The 25,520-nt window shown below is 30.3% G+C and overlaps 3 protein-coding genes across 3 annotated transcripts; 2 read left to right on the top strand and 1 right to left on the bottom strand.

Moving 5' to 3' along the window:
• Nucleotides 1–5,920: 5,920 nt before the first annotated feature.
• Nucleotides 5,921–8,767, top strand: LOC114403678 (probable E3 ubiquitin-protein ligase RHY1A). Its single transcript, XM_028366782.1, has 3 exons — nucleotides 5,921–6,387; nucleotides 6,535–6,719; nucleotides 8,065–8,767. The coding sequence occupies exons 1-3, from the start codon at nucleotides 6,247–6,249 to the stop codon at nucleotides 8,447–8,449; spliced, it is 711 nt and encodes a 236-aa protein (XP_028222583.1). The 5' UTR covers nucleotides 5,921–6,246; the 3' UTR covers nucleotides 8,450–8,767.
• A 7,239-nt stretch (nucleotides 8,768–16,006) lies between these two features.
• LOC114403368 (probable protein phosphatase 2C 63) lies at nucleotides 16,007–18,916 on the top strand. Its single transcript, XM_028366290.1, has 4 exons — nucleotides 16,007–16,516; nucleotides 17,074–17,447; nucleotides 17,750–17,986; nucleotides 18,080–18,916. The coding sequence occupies exons 1-4, from the start codon at nucleotides 16,252–16,254 to the stop codon at nucleotides 18,323–18,325; spliced, it is 1,122 nt and encodes a 373-aa protein (XP_028222091.1). The 5' UTR covers nucleotides 16,007–16,251; the 3' UTR covers nucleotides 18,326–18,916.
• Nucleotides 18,917–20,201: 1,285 nt separating this feature from the next.
• LOC114403493 (pentatricopeptide repeat-containing protein At5g02860-like) lies at nucleotides 20,202–23,354 on the bottom strand. The gene has a single exon (XM_028366518.1). The coding sequence runs from the start codon at nucleotides 23,208–23,210 to the stop codon at nucleotides 20,826–20,828; it is 2,385 nt and encodes a 794-aa protein (XP_028222319.1). The 5' UTR covers nucleotides 23,211–23,354; the 3' UTR covers nucleotides 20,202–20,825.
• Nucleotides 23,355–25,520: the final 2,166 nt, after the last annotated feature.

Genomic DNA, 25,520 nt, shown 5'->3' with positions numbered 1-25,520 from the left:
AAAAAGTCAACAATCAAGAGCGTTACAAATTGTATCAAAGCAAATCTCTCTGCTAGTATGGTGTGGTTTAAGGACGAACTAGGTGAAAGTTAGTGGGCATGTAAAACCTCGATGAATCACATCAAAAAAGAGAGGAATTTAGAGATTGTGCAAATAAAACTGTATAGTTGAGAATGATTTAAAGGAATTATTTGATACTACTTATACCAACAAAATACATATACTTTTTGATAATTCATCACTTAAGAACTTCACAGTTAAGCATACTTGGCTTTGAGTAATTATAGGATAGATGACCTTCTGAAAAGTTTCTCATAAAGAGTGCAAGTGAGAATAAAACACGCTAAAAAATATCGTATTGATTTGTGGGAATAGTCATTGATCCTGAAAGTAATCGGGGATGATTGTCGAGGTCTCAAAAAGAACTACTTACGAAAGGTTATAATAAATGAAGAGTTGAGTGAAACACTACTCTATGAAATGTCATAGGCGCCAAAAACTTGACAATCAGGGCCGTTACAACTAATTGACTTGATTAATTTTTTTTCTCTTCTCGAGCACCCTCAAAAAGACATTAGAACCGACCGTTGTTTCATCTTTCCCTTTAATCAAGTGTGAGAAAATCACTTAGGAAGTGACAAAAATTGTAATTTTTGGGATGTTTAGTCATTAGAAATTGTTTAATTCATTTTGAGGGATTTTAATTGCCACAAATTATTCAATTCATTTGTAATTAAATTACACGTATAAATTTATTAATCACGTCAAATTCTCGTATAATTGAATTATCATTAAGAACAAAAAAATATTTGATTTATTTTTACATAAACTAAATTAATAAAAAAAAATTTATGACGATGAAATTAATATTTTTCAAATTTTATAGGGTCCCCAAACATATTTTATCTAAAAAAACATTTTTTAATAAACTAATATTGTTTTAAATCAAAATTTTCCTTTCGAAAAAGTAGAATTAAATTAAATTAACTTATATTGTTTAAAATTAATTTTTAAATTCGATTTTTTTATTAACAATATTATGTTTAAGCAATTTTTTTATAATTTTTATTTTCATTTTTTTAGTGATTAAATATTTAAATGAAAATAAAAAATAAAATATGCATTAATTCATTAAATAAAATATTAAAAAAATAAAATTCCAAGTTTTATAATAACTAAAAAATAAATACGTCATCCTTATAAGAATGTTAAAATAAGTAAAAATATTTTTAAATTGAATAAAAGGATAAAAAAATTAAAATAAATTAGTGAGATAAAATTGGGAAATAGTTTATGAAAACTAAATTATTAAAATAAGTTTATATACCAAATAAAATAGCTTATAATTTGATTAAAAGAGCTTATAAGCTCATCAAAAGCCTTACCAAACACATTATGTTTTTTCTAGTATTAAAGTTATGTTAACAAATAAAACTAAAATTATACAATTAAAATAGTAGGAATTAAATTCACAAGAGGACCAAATTTGCAAAAAAAAAGTAATAAAATAAAAATGCAATTAAGCCTAGCTAAACTAAAAGTTCTTATATTTTATTATTTTTCATGTGAATAAATTTCTTTATACTAATAAATAGTTATGAAGAAAATTTTAGAAACACTATTTCCCTCATAATGAAGTTTGTCTATAATTTAATATTTTAAAAGGTTAAATAAATTTTAATATTTTATTATTAACTTTAAAAGAATATCTGGCTTTTCGAAGATTTAATAACACTAAAAATGATCAGGGAGGGAAATCATCTCTACAAAATTCGAGTTATTATGTTATAATAGTAAAATATTTATTAGTTTTGTTAATGACTAAACTTTATAAAAAAATTTAACTTATTCTCTCTCAATTATTTTTTCATATATCCTATAACACTTAAATTTGAGGCTTTACATGAGAATTTGAACTCTGTTTAACTCAAACTAACATATTAATATATTCTCTTCAAATTTATTCGTATTAAAATAAATTTAAACGCAACACATATTAATCCCTAGTATTAAATGCAAAACACAATAATTCGTCGTAGGATTTTTTCAATATAAATATCAAGATAACAAAATTTGGAAAATAGGGATTATCTCATTCCAATCTCAAAAAATATGTTACAATCTTTAATAAAAAAATTACAAGTAAAATTCAAATATGAAATCCTATTTATCGGATGTCCCCCGAAGGGACCATATGAAATGATATTTAGACATAACTAATCAACAAAAAAAATAAAAAAAGTAATATTTATAAACGAATTACCAATATTAAAAATGATGATAAAAACAATAAGGCCAATCTTGTAATTGATTCAAATGGTTTGCCCCTATCAAGGAAAAACAAGTTAAAATAAAACAAAAAAGCTTTTTATTCTATGACACTCTATTTCTACTTCCGTGGATATTTTTCACGTACTCAAACAAACTATTTTCTTTTTTTTGTCACATATTAAAATAAATATACCTTAGGAAATCTAGATAGCCACACATAAATAAAGTTGTATATTGTTTAAAGCTACTAGCATTATAAAATATTCGAAATTGCATTGTCATTTCGTAAGTCATGTCAGGCAAAATTTTCTCGACATGCAGGGGTTTCGAAGAATTTCTCCTGTTTTTGACTGAAATAACCAATAGTGGGGAAGATTGATTCAATTGCATAGAGATTAGAAAGTTACTAAGACTGATAAAGACGGTCTATAGTGTAATGATCTTGCAAAATCTAGAATCTTATCCTTGTGGTCTAAGGGTGTGCATGGTTGGAGTTTTATCCTTTACACTATGTTTATCTTGAAACAAACGAATTAAGCTATGAAAGAAAAAGAAGAGTTTTGGAATAGAAATTAATCACATCTACCATTTGCATTATCATAGAAATAAAATAACGAGCGACGTTTATTAAGCAAGATCCATTTTAAAAAAAATAAATAAAAAAACGCTGCCTTAATGGCTATATTTGTGTTGAGGGAGAAAATCCAACTAGCTTTTTTTTTAAACCTGACAATATTAAAAAAAAAATGAGATGTTATACTTGTGCGTAAAAAGTTTCTTTATTCTATTATGTATTGTTTTAGATGTTTTTTTTATATGTATAACAACATTAAAATAAGCTATTTAAATGAGTCTAATTTAATTATTTTAGATGTAAAAAATTATATTATGTATAAGATATAAGATAATTATAAAAGGCTAAGAATAAAATTACACAATTTTATTACGTAAAAATATATTTTTATTAAAAAAAATTATATGCAATTTTTTTATTTTATTTTTTTACTATTTATTTTACTTGTGTAAATAAAAAATTATCTCGTTTTTTAATTTCTATTTATCCAAACAATACATTTATTTTTATCCCTCCTATTGTTTCCCCACCTGAATAAAATGCTAATAAGTTCTCAGTCGCATCAATAGTAATTCTCGTGGGACGTCTTTTTTTCATTGAAAAATATATAAATAATTTGTTTTCTTTCTTTCTGAACCCATTATGTTGTTAACCCTTTACAAACTTGAGCAGTCATAGGGCAACTACACAAATCTGTAAAATACGTGATGCTACTATCATTTACAAAAGTGTGCAATCATGGGGCATAATATCCTAATTGTACTGGGATTTTATTCCAAGAAAATATATACACCTCAGTGATTTACACGAAAGAGACATTGACATTTTTGAAGATATCAAGACTGTGGAAGGTGGCAAGCCTTCGTGTCATCATATTGTATTAGCATCCTGACTTTGTACCTCTGCTTTTTGGATGATCATGGAAGGATGGTCGAGGAGACATTGGTGGAAAATGAACGAGATGATACTCCTTAGACAATGTAGCCAAAGCATTAGTTAGGCTATAAAGAAAACTTGTGTGCCAAACCAGTTTTAATATATCTTTTTCCTTTCTAAAAAATGTAGCCAAAGCATTAGGTTAATTATAAAGAAGAAGAAACAAACCTGGTCTATGACAAATATTGGAAGGAGGTGATTGGAACTATTTAAACCAACTACGTTTTCTATGGGACCAAGAACATTAAACTACTTCAAAGCCTCTCCAATGCTACAGAAAGCAAGAATTTTGTAAAGTATTTCATGTTAACTATTTTCATCCCATTTAATGATACCAAATCTAAAAATATTTTTCAACTAATTGAAACTCTATTTTTTATGTTTTTATTTATGATTGATATTAAGTCACAATAGTTGTCACTTTATTAAAAAAATATTAAAATGTGATTAATAAAATTAAATAATATTAATTAATTCATTTTTTGATTAATAAAATAATTAGTTGATTTTATTTATATTTAAGTTCTAAGTCTGGGGAATATGATTGTTCATTACATTCTTTCAAAAAGAGGTCCCAAATATTTGATAATAGTATCCGATCATATTTTGAATAGAATTGTCTTAAAAAAATTATATATGTGAAAAAAACTGAATTATAATTGATTAATTTCTTAATATACATTAAATATTTATTTTATTTGTATATTTCATTTAGTCAATTTATTAGCAACTTACTAACTAAATCCGTAATTAACTGATTCAATAATTCAATTGAAAGATAATTAATTTAAATATAAAGCAGCATGTCATTAATCCAATTATATTTGAATTTAGTCTTTTTAAAAATGTCTTTAGTTTGAGTCTTGTAGAAAAAATGTCTTTAGTTTGAGTCTCATAGATAATAAAACGTGATTGAAATAGAAGATTCTATTAAAAATAATTAGTTGATTTTTTTTAGGAAAAATTGATAATCTGCAATATGAATGAATAATTCCACCATGTCATGGTGAAAGAAAAAATAGTAACATTTATTTTGGATCTGGGTGTTATCATTTAAACCAGTGAACCTCGGATATCAACGAGTCACTTTTTGTTTTCCCTATTTCATTTTGATTATGATTTAAATGACTTATTTTTATCGACCTTATATTTTTTTTTCCTCACACGATTGTACATTTCCCTGCAATAATACACTTCTTCCAAGGTAACAAAACACTCTCCCTCTCTTTCGTTCATCTCTTTTACTGCTGTTATGACCTCCAATCTAATATATTGCTCCGCTTTTCCTCGCTTGCATGGTCTCTCTGTCTAAGTGTTTTTTCATAATCAATCTCTCAAACATGATATGCTTGCACTCCTTTTTTATTTATGCATAATTAAAAGAAATAAAGTTGTGAATTAAAAAAATTAAAAATCAAATTTGATACAGTGATTTTTTAGAATTTATTTTTAAATTTTAAAAATTATTTTCCAGAATAATATTCTACCTTTTGTATTTTGAAAAGTATTTTTTAGAATACAAAATCTAAAATAGTATTTCAAAAAGTAGTTTCGAGAACCTTATTTTTATATTTTAAAAAGTATTTTCCAGAATATGAATGGAAAGTAATATTTCAGTAACTACTTTATGGAAGAATAATACAAGGATATTTTGGGTTTAAAGAGTATCTATGATAGTAAAAAATTTAAATAAAAATAAAAGGGAAGTATACTTAGAATCAAAGGGAATTGGATATAGCATTTGTCTTTTGATTGGGTTACATATCCACAAGTCATTAACAAGTAGAATGGGCCGCCAAAAAGGTTACCAAAAAATCCTCATTTTTCTTGAGAAGTTAGTCAAAAGATTATTTAGTACTACGTAATTACTAATTACGTACAATTTATTTCATAACAAATATTCATTTAAATATTTGAGATAATTTAAGAAAATAGTATATGATTTATTTACAAATCATTTTTAATTTATTATAATAATTTCTTTAGAATTCATTACAAAAAATTTATAATTTATATGAAAACAAGTTAACTTTATCTTTTCTTTAATTATAAAATAATCTAAACAAAAATATTCAATATACGTTTAATTCTAATGTGTGTTTAATTTAATCCTTCATTTTCATTTTCCCAATCGCACCAAATCCATTAAGAATACTATGTCCCTGACAAGTTCCATGACAACTTAAACAAAACCATTAAAATATCTTCTTTTGTTTAACGTGGTTTAATCGACCATTCTGTTTTCAGTAATTTATTTTGCCTCTTCGAACTTTCTCGGAAAAAAAGTGATTGGATTAGGGAAGAATCGCAGACAGTGTTCCGCTTCTTCATCGAACTTGCCGGTTGTCATTGACCTCTCTTTCTTTCCCTTTCCTTTTTCTCCATCTCTCGCAACTCTTCACCTCACCGCGTCATTCGCACGCTGAGACAGCAACCTCCGAACACTGAATCGTGATTCGCAGTGTATGACGAGCGCTTCGGAGCTATTTCACTCCAGAAGGCATCGATTGGGACGAAGTGCTCTCGATCTAGGGCTCGACACCGAACTCAACGCCGCCGATTCTCTCCGCCGCCACTACCACCTCCGCCGCCTCCGTCACCACCCGGTACGTACATTTCCTTTTCTTTCCGCCGCTATTCCACTAATTACAATTTGAAATTTCTTATATTTATTAAATTATTATTATTAGGAGCGGAAATTGAAATTGATGTTAGTGTGTTGAGGTTGTGGCTATTAATTTTGTGGTTTTTAGGAGCGTGCATCTGATAGAATTGATGGGAGCTATCGGCGGTCTTTCGCAAGCGAGAGCGTTGATTCTGAAGAAAATGTGAGAAGTAGTCTTAGAGGAAGTGACAGTGAGAGACTACCCGTGGGTGTGGTTCTTGCACGGGCAAGGCTCCTTCAGAGGTTGAGAGGGGAACCTCTATCCACAAACAGGTTTGGTTTTTTACCCCAATCTATGTATTAAGTTTGGTATGGAAAATATTTCATTTAATTAAGCTGTGTCTCTTATTTTAAAGATTTTAAAATGAGACATTATCATGTATCCTTCTAAGAACCCTTTTCATCTGCTTAGGATTTTTATAATTCTCTCAACTAAGAAATACAAACGATTTACGTCCTTCTGTTTCCTTCCAAATTCTTCCTTTTAAACACACCGATATGGATATTGGATGACATTGTATTAATGGATTACTCTGTCTCCATTATTCGTGGTCATGATATTTTACTTGTATAACTTATCCTATCTTAATTGAGTTGTGTTATCGTTGTGTCACTGATATCAAGGTAAATTCTATGTTGAGCTGCTTATGTCTTTAAAAAAATTATCAGATTATGTAGTATTGATTAGTGGGGCTTTGCTGTCAATATGATAAGTCTTTCATGATCTCGTTAAATCACTGTGTTGTAGACAACCACTTAGTGCATGTTTGGTTTGCAGTTGGAAATGTTGTGGCGCGCGTTCCCATGCTAATCCAAATGATAAAAACAAAATGAACGCAAAAGCAAGGTTCCTGATTCGTTGGCAAAATGACTTTTGCCTCAAACGTAATTTTGCAACAGAGAACCAAACTTGCACTTAAGCATAGATTAACTTATTTCCTTTGATGCACCCCTCAGGGGAAAAAGAAAATCCTTGCATATGGAAATTTGGTTTTGATGCAATATGTGTCTCGATCTTTGTGCAACCATGGTCACCATATTCACTACAGACTAGAGTGTTGATATATGGACACCTCTTCATTAGAAACACCTCGTTAACACCTATCCTTCTCTCTTTATCTCTCTTTTCTTCTTTATATCTCTAGGTGTCCAATAGCATATGACTGTCCATTAATCATATTCCTTTGCGAAAATATTAGAACATGTGGGAACTACTTTTTGGGTCAATATGTTGATGTCTTCTATGCAAACTGATTACTCTGGATTCAATTTTTCCTTCAGTGACCTAATCTATGGTAATTTTACCATTCAAATGGATTACATGCTATTAGTTTGTCTCTTGTTTTTTAGTTTAGGGTTTTGCAGTACTTAATTTGTTGAGTTTCCCATATCACATACTTGTTTCATGTAGAACTTGTCTACTCCTGAAGGAGATGCTGCTCTAGTAGTCTCTAATAATAAGATTTTTGTTATCTTCTTTCATGGATGATGATGTATCATAATAAATGACCTACTGATGTCACAGTTGAAGTCGTTTGTGTATTCTTGTTTGTTGTTAAAAAGAACTGACATTGCCCTTTGATCCAATTTGAAGTTTTTGTTTGCTTTGTTTCCTTAGGCAATATGATAGAGATTCATTTGGTGAGGATCGAGAAAGTGAATTGTCAAACGAAGATCCAACCAGGGCATCTCTAGTTTCTGACTTGACTTCTCAAATGGCAAGGTCCCAGTTCTTGCAAGAGCTAAACACAAAGCCACCTGGGCTTACTCAAGAGGCCTTGGACTGTTTGCATCAAGAAGTTTTTAGCAGCAGTGGCAATGAGATAGGATTGGAGTCCAGGGTACTGCAGGATTGCAGTATATGCTTGGAGTCATTCACAGATGGAGATGAGCTGATACGTTTGCCATGTGGACATAAGTTTCACTCTGTTTGCTTGGATCCTTGGATTCGCTGCTGTGGAGACTGTCCATACTGTCGAAGAAGTATAGTTGTAATTAACTAAATACTCACTTACCACAGAACGAGGATGAGTAGGTTGGTTTTCTAGATTGACTTTGTTTTGTTCTGTGGTTGTATGTCAGGATAAGAATGCTGTAGTGGAGCTGGTTTTTTTGTAAGGATGCTTAATACTTGTCTCTTATCTTGATATTATGTATTTATTTTTATTTTTTTTCCTTTTCCTGGTGACAATGGGAAAGATGTGGGTAGCTAAATATGGTATTGTAAGACGTGTTATAAAATAATAACAGCCACGTGAATAGTAAATAGTAATTTTAATATTTGTATTCTTATCGGGAAGATACCTATTCATTTGCATCAAGATTCATCATTCATGTGTTACATTTTAGTTAATTTTATTATGGTTTATTGAAATATGTTTGTTTGACAAATTAATACAGATGGATGTTATTATAATATTAATATTAATTTTAATGGTGCAAAGTTAATGACAAAATAAAATAGCACTAATTAAAAGGATAATATATAATCTTATATTTAAATATAAAACATTATAAATAGAATATTTAACTTTAAAATGTTACAAATATTATAATACATAAAACCAAAAAAAGGAGTATATTATAATATCTATATCTATATTATAGTTTTGTGGATAATTACTTGTATTTGAGTTTAAACACATTATATAAATAAATTTTTTATGCTTTACAAATAATTTTTACGAATAAATATAGAATATATTGACAAAGAAAAACAATAATATAGAATGTGGATCTAAAATGCAAATTTAGTAAATGTACCAGAGAAAAGGCCCAGCATGTATGCACTTTGCTCCCACGATGGACTGGATTAGAGGTAAATATAAGTAGCATTTTAGTGTGAGTTTAGATAAGATTATCGTGTTTTATAAATAATATTATCTTATATTTAGTAATATAATATATTGTTAAATAAGATAAAAAATAACAATTCCTTTACTTAAAACTATATAAAATTGTTGCTTTATAGGATGCTTGAGCTCTCATGAAGGCGTTTTTTATTTGTGTAGACTGCTTATGTATTTTTTTTAATGAAAATAAAAAAATAATATTCATCAAAAAAATTATTAAGGAACTAAGGAAGAGAAACTATAAGAGACACTATTAAAAAACTAGAAAGGAAATAATATTTTCTACTAAAATCACTTGAAAGAAATTCTCGTCCATATGAAACAAAATTACGTCAATGGTTGTATTTATATACTCTTGATGATTAATTTCTACTGAAATTTTTTTAATAATGTCTTTCTTTTCAGTTATGTTTTATTTATATACTCTTGATGATTAATTTAAAATCTTGTTTAAAGGAATGCAGTCAGTTTCACTTGACCCATGACTTATTGTTAAAAAAATAATCATTTAAATGAATTAAATAAATAAGTAAAAAATAATTTAAATAGATAAAATAAATATATTTTAGCGTAAACTCCCTGTTCTGTTAAGAAAAAAACGTAAACTGCCTGTTATAATACAATAGACTGATTCAAATAATGTGCCAAATGATAACCTCGTGGGCCGTGGGCCTGTGGCTGTTATTTCACTCTTTCTTTCTCAGATGATGGTGAGAAATTGAGGCAATATTGTTGAAAGAGGTAACGATGATCAAAGAAATGCACTTGACTGAAAACATTTTTTTTTTTTTGTAGATTGAAAACAACATATTTATTGAGGTTTTTTTTATCAGTTTTAATATTCATTGGTTTAGGTGGTAAAAAAAAGTAAAATCTTAGGTTTACCTTTTATTAATAAGAAAACCTAAAAGACCTTTATTTTTTGTATATAAATTTATTTAACCCAATTAGTCAAGTATTTTTTTTGGTAAAGAAATTAGTCATGAATTAATTTGACTTCTGAATATTTAAGATTCAAAAATTAAATTGGTATCACCATTGTCAATCTAGAAATTGGGTTCTCAAAAGGTTTCACAGTTAATATTGATATATTGAAAAAACAATGAAGTAAACATTTAGGCTACGATACGTAATCAGGAAATATATATAATCAATTACATATAGAAAGACATGTTTAACTTGTTGTTTTAATACCTTTGTGTAACAATGATAACAAGACGAGACAGACACGAATAATAACTACGTCAACCCGTTATCTATCTTCATGATAAAAATCTATCTTATCACTCACACGAGTACCCATTTGAAAACTTTTTTTTTTTTTTGTATTCGTGGCTATTAATAGATGTTCATGGATATTTCTTAAACGAAAAAAAAATCACATAATTATTTTCTGAGCTCTATACAGGCAACAATTGCAAATATCAGTACAATTTTATAAATTAATAATTTTTTATCCTACAAGAATTTATACGTACATGTCAAAATTGCAATTATGAATTTAACAAAAATAAGTTAAATTTTATTTTAACAAATTTACCAACATTTTGTTAAGATGAATTCAAAAATATTAAAGTTATGAATAATTTCTAAATAAGCTCTATGAAAATTCTTCTAATCTTCCCCCCGAGTCATATTCAACTTATATTACGTGAAGAGACTCATCATGCTAAGCTGTCATGTGCACGTAATCATTTACAAATTACAATGTCCAACCCTGGAACTCATGCCAGCTGAAGATGGCCGGTGTGATTCATGGCCAAATAGCCATTTTAGAAAATTTATTATAAAAAAAAATACTAGTATTTACCAACTTCGGATTTTTTTTTCACGTGATACCATCCTTTTATGATGCAACATGAGTTGTGCAATACTGTAATGTGACATTTTAAAAAAAAAAAAAACTGTAAAGTTTGCTGGGCTCTCATGCATGTAGCAATGTTTACGTTGTGTTCAGTTGCAACGATGGAATTAAATTACCAAAGACAGAAACCGGCAACTTGAGTTTGGTTGCTGTGATTTATGAGAGATTAACAAACTATTTGTGGGGGTTAGAGTTAAAATTTCTGTCTTTTGATTTGCAGTTAAATTGATTCTATAGGTAGAATAATTGATTTTTTAGTCAAAATATATATTATTTCTATTGTATTTTTCTTAAATTAATCAAACAACAAACCATATAATTTATTTTTGCTTTATCTCTCCTTTTTTAAAAAAATTATTTGTCTTTTATTCTTATCTACTCTATTTTTTCCCTCTAAACTAAACATACTCATTAGTAGAACACACCAATGTGTCATACATATGGTAGTTATGCAATGTTCATTATAATATTTGAAAATACTTGTGAGTTTTCACTTGAAGCAATTTTTAACTTTGCAGAAACCTTTATCTTTTTAATTTGTAAAAATCAAATGTAGTATCATAAAATTTATAATAATCTATGCTTTTAGTTTCATCAATTGAATAAGATTTTCTTAATCTTAGAAACTTTTATTAAAATTATATTATTTTGGTTGCGGTTGCTTCCTCACAACATATTACGTTAGGAAACTCATTCATGATTATTTTTTTATGAAAAGACTAAATAAAAAATATATTATATGTATAAAAAGACAAAAAAAACATTTAAATCAAAATATCAATAAGCCCACCAACAAGTGCCATATCTAGGAAGTGTTGTCGGCAAATAGATTGAAGGTTAGGTCTTTTTGATATTGTCCCAAAAGAATGTGAAACCCCACTTGCTTGTATTAGTTTATGTCCGTCCTAACTTCACTTGCAACAAGGAACAATAATCATTGTATGGATTTAGCCTGCCATTTTCTGTCTGGGCATTACTGCTCATTCCATACTCTACGACAAAGATATCATTGGTTGGTTGAAGAAACTACAATATACCATCATTTTCATTTTTTTTTAATTATATTGATAATTTTTTTGTGAGAAATAAAAGAATGTGGAATATTGTTAGACAATGGTTGAAAATTATTTATCATTTTAAACAATAATCATTTCACTGTGTTTTTTTGTATGTTTGTTTGACGAAGATACTAACAGACAATAATAAACATTAAAAATAATGATGTTTTCTTACTTCAGATAATCAAAAGATTACTTTTTCGTAATTTATTAAGTGAAATAAAATAAAGCATAAGTAATAATTACTGAGAAAGTATGTAAAAACTCAGTAGAGTAAAAGAGTAATTTAACTAAGTATCTATTCTACGTACATAAAAAAAAATATTCTCTCCACAGGGAGAGTAATATACTAATATATTAAGAGAAACCAATTTCTTAAATAAATCTGTGTGGCTTTCAAATAGAAATACACCGAATTTACTCAAAAATAGTTATTCTGATTTCTAAATTAAGGATATTTATTGAACTTTTTCATCTCAAGAATATTTATTGATCGTGTGAGGTTTTATATAAAATAAAACCTTAAATAAGGACTATTTAAATGAATACACAAAAAATAATTAAGAAGAGATAATGGATTGGGGCATTTTATTCAACGCGGAGTTGTCTTTCAAAATTTGGAGCATAGACGCAACGCAAGTGTGTCGATTCCGCGTTACGGACGGAGACAAGAACGTAAAAGATTGGCTACAACTACAAAATCCTCAAGTCAACCGTCTTCTATACATCTAATTATTGAGTAGACGACAACACAAACATTCTAAGTAAGGTGACACTATAGCACTATTTACACAAACAAAGCAAATAAATCACATGATGAGGTGCATCACCATCACAAACAAAAGAATTTCTCACTCTCTTGTCGCCTACTTCTTCCAACAATTAATACACTATTTTCAATATGATCTTTATTATTTGATAAAAATTATCAGAAGTCACAAAATTTTGTGAGTATTTTATATTTAATGAATCTCATATAATTTTATAGTTTTAAACCAATGATAAAAAATAAATAATATATTAAAAAGAGTCGTTATTAACACACCTTTTTTACTAAAAATTGTGCATTCCGTGTCATTTTTGTCCTTTTATATTTTTGCTTGTACAATTATTAAAATATGGAAGAAAGATGATTTGCCTTGATGGCACATTTAACCATCATTTTTTATCTGTGAATTTTATCACTAAGTTTTTCTTTTGGAAAACTTTATTGTCTAAAATTTTAATTTTTGTGTATTTTAGTGATGCTAACCTGTAACTAAAACAGTTGAAGAAAAAATAAAACATCATTTTGTTACCAACATGATGATGAAATGTGAAAAAAATGATGATAAAATATGTGGAAAAAAAATATGAGTGATAAAATCACAAAAATTAAAAATTGTGGTGAAAAAATTCACAACAATATAGATTATAAAATTTGTGAAATGATAATAATTAAATGGTAAAATGTGCAGTTAAACCAATATGATTCATTGATGGATGCTTTTTTTGTCTCTTCCTCACCATTTGGAATGAAGAAGAACAAAATTTAAATTTTGAATGGACAGAAAAATGAGAGGAAAGAAAATTTTGATATTTTTTTATTTCTATAAGTCTTTTTTTTCTCGTCTTTCTTTTTTCTTTTCAATCAAACTCAAAAATACATGATTATACGTATATTGTTTCTTTCCTATTTTCTTTCCCTCCATCCAATTAAATGTTGGATTTTCTTTGTTCCAAACTGGGTTTATCTTAAGATGTGTGAGTTTAGGTCTATCTCAACTCCAAAAACTAATTCAAGAAGTAAAGATTATCTCTCATTTATATATTGTGGGACTTAAATTTTTCCTAACACACCCCTCACGCTTAGCACTTCTTGAACTTGATACGTGAATAACAATGGTGGATGATCTTTCGATTAATTTTTTAATATGCCGTGATATCATATATATATATTTTTACATCTACTATGTATATTTCTATACATTACACTCGTTTGAATTTCATGCATTTTTTATTTGTAAAGATTAAATTCAGGTACCAATGATTTCCAACAATTTTGTACATTATTCAATTAGCTGAACGGGATTCCATTAGTATTTATGTTAAATGCATAAACTTTTAATTAAAAATTTATAAGATTCCATGTGAACAAGTAAAAATTACGTTGTAAGTTAAAATGTAAATAAAACAAAAGTAATATAATTGTTTCCCACTATATTAAAGATGCAAAGATTGTTAAAAAAAATGCAAATAATTTGTTAGTAGAGTATTAAAATTTGAATTTAAATTTAAATCAAATCTTAAGCAAAATGTTTAAACTAATCTTGAGGCCACTTGTTGGCGAAAGAAATCTTGTTCCTGGTCAATGGTGCTGCCCACAGAAAGGTATTAAACTAATCTTATTTTCCTTTTTTTTATATATAAAAAAAGGCTTAGATTATACACGTTATGTATGCGTGTTTTTTTGTGTGTGTGTTATGTATGCGTTTATACGGAAAAGAATTGATTAAGGGATGGTTTTGTGTTTAAATGAAAAGTAAAGAAGAGGAATTTAAAAAAAAAAAAATTGTATGGATTTCACATTTCTTTTTCTCTGTACTTTAGTTTAAATATTTTTTTAAAGTTTACTTCCACACAATCAAACTACCCCTAAGACCGGTAAGATTTATAAGGTTTAAAACTTTTAATTTTTCCTAAAAATATTTAAATTTAACCTATTTATTTTTAAAAGAGGAAAATATTGAAAGAAACGCGTGTTTTTAATTTATATTAAAAATAATAAAATAACATCTCTTTGATAAATACGGAATTTAAACATTATTAAGTTTTAATAAAAATTTGAAATATTTAAATAAATTAAAAACATATCTTATTCTTTTTAAAATATAAAATATAAGTTTGATGTATAATGTATTTACTTTACACTTGTATTTTTTAAATCTCAAGATTGATTTTTTAAAAATATAATATAATCTAAATATTTATTTTAAATTTTTTTATACTAGTTTTAAAAATAATATCAGTATATTCTAATATATTTTAACAGATTTAAACATCTGTCAAGAAAACAAATTTAAACCTTCTAATTAATAAATAAGAACGTAATTATAAGACAGTATAACAAAATAAATATAATATCAATAAATTCACTATTATTACTAAATTCTGATTTTCAATTAAACTAATTTCTAAAAGTATACCAACCATATCGTAACACTTACGTCTAATGTGGACTGAATGGTAAATTCCCCTCAAATAATTGAAGTTATTTTCACACTTCATATTTACAAACTAGCATTTATTTAAGAGAAAATATAATATATAAATAGTTTAATACAATGTTATTTAATCATAAATTATTATATATAATAAATTTATTAATTTTTATATTTATTCCATAAAGTCATACTTTTGCGGAGAAAAAAAAACCTTAAAGCCATACTAATAATTATTATTTTGGTTAATGAATAACGTAAAAGTTTTATAGCAAACTATCAATGATGTCAAGAATAAAAATAACCTATGAAACGCATAAAAAAAAGCTACGAATGATAATAATTAATTGATTAAAGTTTGGAGCTGCTATAATTATTAAACTCTCTTTATTCGATAATAATATAATAGCGTATTCCTCATTTTGTTTTTGTGCATGTATCGTAAAAAAGGAAAAAGAAAAAGTAATAAATTTAAGTAGAGGTTACTTAGCCTAGGAGGGTGAGTGGAGAAAAGAAAAGTGAAATTTGAAAGAAGTGCGGAAAGAAAAGAAAAAAGAAAAGGCGAACACATACCATAACACAACACAACACAACACAAGTTGTATTGTAATATACGCGTCAACTCAACCAACAATAACAACAACAACAACACCACCTCCAACAAGCATACATATCATATCTTTGATTCAGCTTCCAAACGCGCCATTCCCATTTCTCTCTCTCTGCTTCTTCTTCAGATACCTAACCTAATCTCCCAAACAAACAAACCAACTCAACCTTATCAATATCGTTTAAATAAATTTTGATCGCGCACGCGCTTTGAGATAGATCATGCTGCGTTTGTGCTACGGCCCTCTGGATTGCTGCTTCGGACGCCGTGGTGGCCGCGCCGCCGACGGACTTCTCTGGCACACCGACTTGAAGCCCCACGCCTCCGGCGACTTCTCCATCGCCGTCGCCCAGGCGAATTACAGTCTTGAGGATCAGAGCCAAGTCTTCACCTCCCCCTCCGCCACCTACGTCGGCGTCTACGACGGCCACGGCGGCCCCGAAGCTTCCAGATTCGTCAACAAGCGTCTCTTCCCTTATTTGCACAGTAATTCCATCGTTCCTATTCCTTTTCGTTTCTTTTAAGATCCAAAACCACTTCACCCTTACTCATTTGTTTTCTGGGTTATATGATTATTATGATATTGATATATTAGTCTGGTATATAGTATTTTTTTTATTAATTATTAATATAATATTAAATGTCTTTTATGATTTTTGAGATAATAGAATATTTTTTTAAAAATTTCTTTATTAAGTACGAAGAATATTACTGTAACATATGAATTATGATATTGATATTCTGGTATTGATTGACTGGTTTGTTTTTCTATGCTCTATGATATATAAAAAATGAAATGCCAACTGTTGTTGTCTTCTCGGTTATACTTCCTCAAATAGAGGCACGTGGTTTTGTTCGCTCGTTAGTAGGAAGAGGAATCATTCCAAAGAGGCATTTGTAGTCAATTGTACAATTGCTATCAATAAATTTCCCTTTTTTGCCCAATTTTTACATAAGCCATGTTAATTCGTACTAAATTTGTGAACAAAGAATTTGAACTAAATAAGCACCATGCTCATTTGTTTGTTGTTTTTGATTTGTAGAATTCGCCACTGAGCAAGGGGGTTTGTCAGTGGATGTGATTAAAAAGGCGTTCAGTGCCACAGAGGAGGAATTCTTGCATTTGGTGAAGCTATCCATGCCCATTAGTCCCCAGATTGCTTCCGTCGGATCCTGTTGCCTTTTTGGTGCAATTTCTAATAATGTGTTGTATGTTGCAAACCTTGGAGACTCGAGAGCTGTTCTTGGCAGGAGGGATACAGAGAGAAAGAACAGTCCGGTGGTGGCACAGCGTTTGTCAACTGATCATAATGTAGCTGATGAGGAGGTGAGAAAAGAAGTTGAAGCTCTCCATCCCGATGACTCACACATTGTGGTTTATAGCCGTGGAGTTTGGAGGATTAAGGGCATTATACAGGTATAATTAGCTGATATGTTGTCCCTTTTGGTGTCTTCCTGACTTACTTACCATTCATCTATTTTTTGTGTCTCTTCTTTCTACCCTTCCTTTACCTTCCATGGTTATTTTGAACTAGATGTATTTTTCCTACACAAAGATGACATAGAATTTGAGGTTTACTCTAATTGGTTAGAATTAAGGACTTGGATGCTCTAAGCTCTGATCTCCATGTTTTGCCTTTCATATGTGTCTGCTTCCGTTGTAAGAGAAAGGTGCAGGGAGGTTACACCTAGTTTATCTCGACAGTTTTGGTGTTGCAGGTGTCAAGATCTATTGGTGATGTGTATTTGAAGAAACCAGATTTCTACCGTGACCTGGGTTTTCAGCAGTTTGGAAATCCTATTCCTTTGAAGCGTTCTGTAATGACAGCTGAACCATCAATCATTATTAGGGAGCTTGAGTCAGAGGATTTATTCTTGATATTTGCATCAGATGGCCTCTGGGAACAATTAAGTGATGAGGCTGCGGTTCAGATCGTTTTCAAACATCCAAGAGCTGTGAGTGTCTACTGTTGCTTGCGAGCTGCATATAATGATCAACTTCGTAGAAAATCTTTCAAGGATTTTGATGTGTGTTTCTGGTACTTGCAGGGAATTGCCAAGAGACTGGTGAGAGCTGCTCTTCATGAAGCTGCAAAGAAGAGAGAGATGAGATACGATGACATAAAGAAAATTGACAAAGGAATAAGACGACACTTCCATGATGATATCACTGTGGTTGTAATCTATCTTGATCACCATGCAGGCTCCTCTAAGCAAACTGCTGTTGGCTATACAACTGCCCCAGTTGATATTTTTTCCCTAAATGCGGATGGGATGCTTGGTACAGTTGCCTAAGAGTGAAATTGCTTCAAAGGATCATACACTGACATTATTTGGGGCAAAAATTATTTATAGGTGAAGATTAATATTGTTGGTAAATGAAGGGAATTCTTGAGAAAAATATACAAAAAATTACTGCATAGATATAGTAGCTGGGAGTTGCTGACAGATTCTTTCTGGTGCAGATATGCATTTGTATAGTTGTGAAGTTTGTTTTTTGGGTTTGATGGTATCAATTTTGTTTTTCTTTGGAAAGAAAGAAAATAAAATTATATTGATTGGTTAGTCAAGTTATTTCTCACTTGGTAATATTCGTCCTGAATAATGGAGTATGAGGTACGCGTTGGTGACGTTTCACCAACTAACAGGAATTGCAGGACTGGTGAGTGGATAGTTTTCATAAGCGCATTCTTATTGCCATGGTACGTGTGTTGATTACAACCATGAAATGAAAATTCTTTCCAAATGTTGGTTGTGCCCATTTCCCACCGTAACAGGCGGAAAATTTGTGATAGAAGCTTGCATTTTAGTCATCAGACGTGTTGATTTTTTTTAGATGTTTGACATTTTCTGTGTTTTGAAATGAATGTTCACACGTATAAGCAACCGTTCGAACTCGTTTATTAGCAAATCATTTTATGATAATGTTCAATTGTTAATATTTTATAGAACGTTGAGTTGGCATTTTTGTTAGCCTTACCATAGGAATCAATAGAAACTGGAAAGTAAAATAGAAATTAGGATTCGAGGAAGGTGAATTGAATATTGAATAAACTAACAAAGCTTGTATTTAAAAGTTAAAACAAGTAAAAAGAAAGGGAATAGGCAGAAGTGTCGAAAACTGGATACTGGTAGATGCCGTGGTATGTGTGGCAAAATTGTGTAGTATTTCTTAACAAACATATGAATTGAGAATTCTTATTACGGTGGAAATGAAAATTATAAGACTAAATAGTATTTTGAAATTTAGATACACGGTGAAGATTAAATGTTAATTAATGGTGAGAAATGAAAATTATAAGTCTAAATTATATTTGAAATTTAGGTACATAATCAAGATTAAAATAGTCAAAATCATCTAAAAAAATCGTGTATATTTATTTCTTACGTTAACTATTCAATATGATTTAACCACTCAAATTTATAATTTTTAATTCTCCACAATAATAAAAAGTCTTACTTGATCTGCTTTCAGTTAATAAAATAATAAATACTTTTTAAAGAAAATGTTAAATCAAACATAATTAACCCGGTTTTGTACTCCACCATGTGTTACGGCCAAAATTTCCAACTTATTTTACCATGTGTGATGTTTTGTTTGATAAAAAAAAAAAGTCTTACTTGATCTGCTTTCAGTTAATAAAATAATAAATACCTTTAAGAAAAATGTTAAATCAAACATAGTTAACCCGGTTTTGTACTCCACCGTGTGTTATTTATCACCGCGAAAATTCCCAACTTATTTAGACTTGGTTTCTTGAAATTTGGATCTAATTGTGAAAACCAAGTCAACGGTCATCTTTGGTCCCATAGTCAATGTGGGTCTGACTCAATCACTCTTCATTTTTCCAAACTGCTCGTCTTTCTCAAGTAGGCACTAAGTTGGACCAGAAATTTGTTAGTTTGCAAGTAATAGAAATCAAAATTATGACTTTTTTCTCCATTCCTAACCACTCAATTGACTTTATATCTCCTCCTATACAAGTATTCTAATTTTCAACGTTTGTTAGAGCATTTTCTTAGACCAGAAATTTGGCGCATTTAGCCTTGAAGCTAGAGAGAAACAACCGGATTAAACAAAAATTGTCTTCTACCAAGTGCTTAACTGGAATGGGTCTCTTATAAAATAGGCTGACTTACTAAGATAAAAAAAAAAAAAGCACAAACAGCATTGCCTGCAGGAATAATCTTTAATTAATGGTGATCCAAAAATCAAGAGAATACAAAAATCTTATTTGTTGTAAAGGTTTCTGGGCCAAGAGTGTGTTATTTTTTTTCTGTCTCATCGCTTTCGTGTTCTTCAATTCATTGATCTACAAATTCGAACCCCCTCCCTCCTCCCTCTGTAACTTCCCACCCCTTGTATAACAAAGTAGTAAACAATGTTGCAGACTTTTTCTACAGATAATAACAACCAGTTATAACTTCACTGGCTGTATGCCTACCTCCCAAGCCATTTACACAACATGGATAGGCAAGGTGGAAAAGACCAAGACCCTATTTGAATAGACTTTTCAACAAGTATTTATAGGAAAAAAAATAAAAGGATAAAATGCATTGACTTTTTTTGTATAAATTAAAGCCAACTTATGCACTTTTAATTTTTATACTCTCGTTTAACTCATTCAAAAATTGAAGTGCATAAATTAATTTCAAATTATAAAAAAAAGGTTTAATTCATTTTAATTTTAATTTTTTCTCCTCTTATAAGCATTTATTGAAAAGTTTATCTAAATAGAACCTAAGGGTAGCTGACAAGTGGGTCAAGATGCTTTCCAGTAAAGGCTCCAGAGATTCATGGATCAACTTGAGACCATTTCTTTGCTATGCGCTCTAGTAACCTGCTCTTTTCATCCTCAGAAATTTGTGGATCAAGGTCGCCAAGGTTTTGAACAAAACTGCATGCCTCATCTCGCAATTTGAGCTTACAGTACCAATCAACGATGGAGTTGTAAGTATTATGGTTTGGCTTACATCCTTGCTTGATCATATACCGAATTACATCAATAGCCTCCACAAACATTGAGTCAGCAGCATAGGCTGCTATAAATGTATTGTAAGTTACAACATCCGGAACAGGTGCAGGAACTTTCATTTCTTCAATTATCCTTTTAGCCTCGTCCATCATGTCATTTCTGCAATATGCATAAATAACTATGTTGTATGAGATAACATCTGGCTCGATACCTTTGTCCAGAATTTCCCTGAAGATTTGCTCTGATTTGTGGAAATTTTCTGTGCGGCTGTACATATACATCAAGCTGTTATAAGAAGTCAAACTCAGAGTCAATCCACTCTCATACATGAAGTTTAAAATCTCATTGGCTTTGGGTACCATCTTCTTCCTCCCATAAATTGAAAGCATTGCATTCGAAGTAGTTACATCTGGCGAGATTCCTCTCTTCCTAAACTCCAAAAATGCACGTTCAGTTTCTACTAGGAGATCAACCTTGCTATTTACTAAAACAAGTGTCTTCAAAAGAACAGCATGTGTTTTAATTGTGCCAGAGTATATTTCCTCAGCAAGAGCATTCATCCTTTCGACCTCTCTACCATTGGCATAAGCATGGAGCAAAGAAGAATACGTTACCTCATTAGGTTTACATCCACCATCTTTCATTTCAGCAAGGACTTTCTCAGATTGTTCCCAAAGCCCTCCTCGAGCCAATGTTGCCAAAACAGCATTGTAAGTAGAAAGATCAGGACTCACTCCAGCCTCCAGCATTCTCTTATAAGCAGCCATTGCTTGGTCAAAGGAACCACACCTGCCATACGCACTTATCAGAGTGTTGAAAGTGTCCCTCTCAGGCGCAAACCTGGACCTCTTCATTTCTTCAAATACTCCCGATACTTCAGAGTCCATTCCATTTTGTCCAAACACTGCCAAAAGTGTATTCCAAGTAACAATATCAGGAGAACACTTGCACACCTTGATCTCCTTGAAAACTTTCACCATTTCCTCAAACTTTCCTCGATCACCATACATCTTAATGAGCGCATTGAAGGTGCATATATTAGGCTTGCAACCTACCTTTCTCATTTCCTCAAAAACTTCCATTGCAAGCTCTTCTTTCCCAGCATTCACAAACCCTGACAAAAGTGTAGTGTAGGTGTAAACATCAGGCTTTATCCCTTTATCCACCATTTTCCTTTTAAGCACCAAGGCATCCTCCAACAAACCGCCTCTAACATAAGCCGACACCAACGAGTTGTAAGTGACAACACTAGGCCGAAAGCTGTTACTCTCCATCTGTTTCAGAACCTCCATGGCTTCCTTGGGCCGCCGGGACTTACCATAAACATCCAGCAACGCGTTATACGTAACGGCGTCAGGCCTAAATCCAGCCACTTTGATCTCCTCAAAAAGATCAAGAGCTTCTTCATACAAAGAACCAGCCCTACAACAACTTATGAGAGTATTATAAGTGCACAAATCAGGGGCAAGGCCATGGCACTTCATGTCCTGAACAAGAGCAATGATCTTAGCCCAGGGCATGCCCATCTTACCATAAACATTCAAAATTGCATTGTAAGTAATCAAAGTAGGTTCACACCCCACTTCTTTCATTTTCCCAAACACCTTGAGTGCATCTCTGTATTTTTTATTATTAGCATAAGCAGTTATGAGAGAGGTGTAGCCATACACATCTACCTCAAACCCATCGGCTTCTAGATTGTGCAGCAGCGACGCCGCGCGGGAAACCCTACCCGTTTTCCCGAGAATGGAGACGATCACGGCGATCACGGAACCGTTCAGGAGCGAAACGCGGTCGTTTCGGGTACGAATGAAGTCGAAGAGGGACAAAGCGAGGTCGAATTTGTTGTTAAACCCCAAACCCTTGATAATGCCGAGAATGTCCCAGGAGAGGGAAGAGGAAGAGGGTTGGTCGAAGAGGAGGGGGAGGATTTCCTGGAAGCGGTTGGAATCGAAGGAAGGGTGGATTAGGGTTTGGAGAATTCGATGGGCTTGAGGGGAGAGGCGGTGGGGAGAGCGGGGTGTACGGTGGGTGGAGGGAGAGAGGTGTAGATGGGGTGTAGAAGAGTGGTTTTGGTTCAAAAAGAGGTCTTGAAGAAGAGGGGTTATGGAAGAGGAAGAAGGGGGGGTTGGGAAGGGTGGTTTTGTGGGTGTTGAAGGTGGTGGGTTTGGGAGGATAAGAGGGAGAGACAGCTTTTGTGCCATGGAGGACTCAGTTAAGTCAAGTGTGTGTTAGCAATCACAAACCACCCTCTGCCCTCTGCTCAATGCTTGGAAGCTCCCACAATGTTTTTATAGTGTTTCTTTTTAAAACTATATTTCACCATTGGATCCATACTCGAGACAAAGAAGAAGAAACCAACATTAATTTAAATATCATACTCACATATCATTTATTTTTAAGTAATACCAATTACCAAATATATTCTTACTTTTTTACCTTGTTATCTTTTTTCAATTTAAAAGAATTAAATCTTTTCCAGAAAGAAAGCTCAACGTATAAACTGGCTTTTCTATCCTGTATTTATTTTAGTAATTAATTATTAAAAGAATAGTAATTTTATTAACAAAAGTTTGAGATAAAGGACAGAGATCACGAAAAATAAGGGAGAAGATGAGAAACTTTTTGTAGAACAAAATTTGTTGGAGAAAAAAAAAATACGAGAAATCTAAAATTTGAAAGAACGTGGAAAAGATGGTTATGTAGAGAGGGCACTTCTTGGAGTGGGAGCATGAAATTCGTATTGAAACAAGGAAATGGAATTTATTTGAAATTTTTGAAAGGTGAGATAGTTAAGATAGTAGTGAAGTGTTTATGCAACATAATATTTTTTTTCCTTCAAAACTAAAGGTTTAAGTGAGTTGAATAGATGTTCTGAAACTCTAGAAATGTTTATAGGATTACTTACCGTATTTATTATTAACATTCTCACACATCAACAACGAGAATTAGAATTACGTCTTTTAGGATATAAATGTGTTATTTACAAGTTTGATCAATCTTGGTTATACAGCATGTGATTAATCTTGTATATACCTATAGGGATAAATAATATATGTATTGATTGTTAAAAAAATATCATTTAAACAAAAACTAATATGTGCAATATTTATATATAAGTAAAATATTAAGTGATTAAATTTGTGCTAATATTATTTAATTTTATTTTTAAAATACTGAATAAATAATGTTTATTGAAAATGGAAAATCTATCCTCTCATTCTTTTTGTTCAAAGTTCAATTCTCAAATATAGATTTAAATTATTTTAAATAAAGGAGCATTTTAATAGATAAAATACACATTATCCAAAAAAATTGTATTAAAAAGATAAAATATACTTGTAATCAATCATTGATTAATAAATCAACAGTTAAAATTGTGGTATTAACAAACTTTAAATTCTGTTTAAAAAAAACTTTAAATTAATTACAATATCAATTATTAATTTGCTGATTAATAATTTTTCCTTGCTTCGTTAAGATCCTCCAACCCAAATCTTGGCTTGACTTACTTTTATTGTTTTTATTTAGTTACATTTTTTGTGTTTTTATTTTTTTAAAAATTGATTAAATCTATCATTTTTAATATTAAATAATTTTGATTTTTCTATCGATTTTCTTATATTGTGAGTGAAGTATGGATGGTGATGGACCGAGCCACTAAAAAATTAGGGTTTCACTAAGGAAAATCTAAGAAAAATCTAAATGGCTAGATAATATTTTACCAAAGGCTAGATAATATCTGTACGAAAATTGCATTGCTGACATTTCTTACAAAAGGGGAGTCCTTCTTATAATCTAAGATTGTTAACAGGTAAACAATACAGAACATACATGTGTAAGTATGTGTTTAGATAAACATTAAAAAATTTGATTTTAAAAATAATTAATTTTGTAAGATTAATTTTTTTTGTTAATACTGATTTTCAAGTGATATAATTTATGTTTAAATATTTTTATTGTAAAAATAAGTTACAAATAAAATTTAATATCAATTTTTTATCCAATGCAAAAATTATTTAAAGTTACCTCTAAATCAAAATTAATTATGAATTCAGAATAACATAAAAAATAATCTCTATCATAAAATCAAACATTGTAAAAATTTATCTAGAATCAATTAAATTATTAAAGACTCGAAAATAATTTTTCAACTTGAAATTAAACATGCCCTAAAACATAGAAGGGTATGACATGTACAACATTTAAAAATAAACATTATAAACGAGCGAAATCCTTCAGCCACAGGAGTGGATTGGTTGTCATCTTGGGCCTACTGAGTTCACTGGTGTTAGGGCTCCTTGCTGGTTTGGATCAGTAAGTATACTAATATGATGGTCTCTTTGTTTTTAATTGAAATGCAAATAATTGGAGGCATACAAATTTAGGCACTTACTATCTACATCTCCTTTCTTCTAAGAACACCCGTTCCCCCTTTCTACCTATCAATCTCCTATTATACTATTTTTATTAAAGAAGTATATCCCTTTTGCTTTCTGGAAATGTATTTCTGG

The sequence above is a fragment of the Glycine soja genome, chromosome 20 (genome assembly GCF_004193775.1).
Source record: "Glycine soja cultivar W05 chromosome 20, ASM419377v2, whole genome shotgun sequence".
Taxonomy (NCBI): domain Eukaryota; kingdom Viridiplantae; phylum Streptophyta; class Magnoliopsida; order Fabales; family Fabaceae; genus Glycine; species Glycine soja.
This window is presented reverse-complemented; position numbering and strand designations above follow the sequence as displayed.